This window comes from Cydia amplana, chromosome 2 (assembly GCF_948474715.1).
Source record: "Cydia amplana chromosome 2, ilCydAmpl1.1, whole genome shotgun sequence".
In the NCBI taxonomy this organism is placed as follows: Eukaryota; Metazoa; Arthropoda; class Insecta; order Lepidoptera; family Tortricidae; genus Cydia; species Cydia amplana.
Genome location: NC_086070.1, coordinates 3,592,164 through 3,594,646, shown reverse-complemented (window position 1 = coordinate 3,594,646; position 2,483 = coordinate 3,592,164). Strand labels below are relative to the sequence as shown.

At 36.0% G+C, this 2,483-nt stretch overlaps 1 protein-coding gene across 1 annotated transcript; it reads right to left on the bottom strand.

Annotated features, from left to right (window-relative positions):
* Nucleotides 1–886: 886 nt before the first annotated feature.
* LOC134662107 (nuclear receptor subfamily 5 group A member 2-like) lies at nucleotides 887–1,694 on the bottom strand (the record flags this gene model as incomplete). The annotated part of the gene is made up of 2 exons (XM_063518377.1): nucleotides 887–1,062; nucleotides 1,492–1,694. Coding segments are annotated over 2 exons (375 nt in total), but the record flags the coding sequence as incomplete, so codon positions are not given.
* Between the last annotated feature and the right edge of the window lie 789 nt (nucleotides 1,695–2,483).

Below are 2,483 nucleotides of genomic sequence, written 5' to 3'. Positions count from 1 at the left end.
AATTCGAAACCTCTAAGAAAATAAATTTTTAATCAAATTTAAAAAGTTGCAATACCTATCATCAGTTAAATTTGATTTGTTTAACGTGATTAAAATTACAATAGAGTAGATATGATTAAATATTGATGTACAAAAAACATGAACACTAATGGCAGTAAAAAGTCACACCGTCTTTTTTCTTTCACAAAATACCCTAATTCATCAGACCACCATTTCCAGTCCCTTGATATAAAAGGCACTATTTAAATTATAAAATAATAACTATAACTAACCATTAAAATAAACATTGTATAAAAATTACATTCCATACCTAACAATATATGTATTTTATAGTCCTTTTACGGTACATATTAAATTTTTTCCAAGGGTGCAATCACACTGACCGCTTCGCCGTATAAAGATGACGATCCAGTATGATTACACCTTTACATTGGTTAGGTAGATAAAGCTAGTTAATATTAAAAGTGTTTATTGACAAAGTTTAAAATATAAAATGAGTGTTTCGCATTATACTTAGGGAAAGTAAATCTCCAGACACAAAGGAATTCACACTATACATAAGTACAGCCTTATTCAAAAAAATATTCTTATCGTATACTAGCTTATCGTAAACCAAAAATTTTAGAAAATTTTTGGTTTAGTATCTGATTCGCGAAGGTCTTTTTGGACCAACAAAATACCGAAATTTCCGAACTATTCGACCGTGCCAAAACTGAATTTTCGATAGTGTCTGACTGAAGCTTCGGTTTTGGTTTCGACAGATTTCGGCACAGGTAAATATCATGTTTCGGCCGAAGGTTCGGTTTCTGCCGAAACTCGAGGAAAACCAAACCTTCGGTTTCGGTTCCGTTTACGGCAAAAAAACGGTTTCGGACGCTAGCTCAAATTGATTAAGTCAACTTAATGTTTTTGCTCCCTTTTGACTTTCTTTCAACCAGATACGGGAGTCGAAGTTTGCCCCGGACGCCACCAATTTTTGAGGGGAATGAGTGCCTTCCCCCCCTTTCCCCAGACATCCTCACCAGCTCCGTCATCATGCCGACACGCTTACATCTCTCGAACCTACAAAAACAACAGCTATTTATTTATCAGATGAATGATTTACATAACACGTATCATTCGCTTCGGGCAAACTCGGTTCCGTTCGGCTCAGCATTTCTCCGAGCAATTATTAGGGTAGACACTAATTGACGTCCCTTTGCGTGCACGACCACAGATAAGATAATGACTTGAATTTTGACAACCCTAAATAGCCGAAAGGGATAGTGTCATATGTTAGAAAAGCATGGTTCGACCCTGAACCGTTGTCAAAATATACGGTAATACTATTATTTATTCTGTGTCTTGCGTGTCTTCACTAGGCCCTCTGAATGTATTTCTCAACTTGGACAGATATTGCACATTATGGGGAGGATTTGAAATAATGCAAATGCTAGCAAAAGTACACGTTCAAAGCCTGGATTAAAAAAGTGTCTGAGACTGTTCACTCACCTGCAAGACGGGCATCTAGTCCTCGTATTGACATTAATGCGACACTTATCGGTACCCCTAATGCATTCATAGATCTTTTGCTGCACCACGCTGCGCTTGAAGAAGGACTTGCAGGACTCGCAGGTGAAGATGCCATAATGATAGCCGTTGGCTACGTCGCCGCAGACGGGACATGCCACTAAGCCTGTAAAGTTATAGAAGTGTTATATAGAATCAGAATCAGAATCAAGTATTTTATTCGTGATAAACTTAAAACTAAAATTACATACAAGAGTATAACTAAAAACTATAAATATTAAAAAACTTGGTAAGCGTTAAAGTTTACCACGAAATGGGCTCGCCTCAGCATAATACTGACCCGAAAGTCAGCGCTGATCTTCCGGCGAGACCATATATTGCCTAATTTTCCTTAAAACGTAGAAAAAACTGGACACAACCAAACAGACTTGAACTCAATATATGGGTGCTCAATAAAGGGTTATAAAGGGTTAATTTACTAGTTAAATATGGAGTAACAAACATTAAAAAAACATACAACCGAATTGATAAACTCCTCCTTTTGAGATTTGGAAGTCGGTTAAAAAGGGCTCCGGTAGTTAAACAAATTAAATAAATTGTATAGATTTTATTAAACATCTCAACTGAGGGACAGTAAAACAACATCACATTTATATAATAAATTACAATAACAATTACTCATTAAAGATGCATCAAATTAAATAAATCTCATGACTTGCAGCCGAAGTAGCTGCGGCTGCACTGCCACTGTTCGGTGCTGCAGTACATTTAGTTATATAACTAGCATATTACATAATGACATTTTTATATACAGCCAAAAACCCTATTGGACTTAAAACCATGTGCTTATTGTGTCTCTTTTCCTTTTTGTTTTGTTTGATGTGTTACTGTTTTTTTTGCGACAATAAATTACTTTTTATTTATTTATTTTTTTAGTGCAGTAACCCGTCATCCACTGTCGTGATAGCACACCC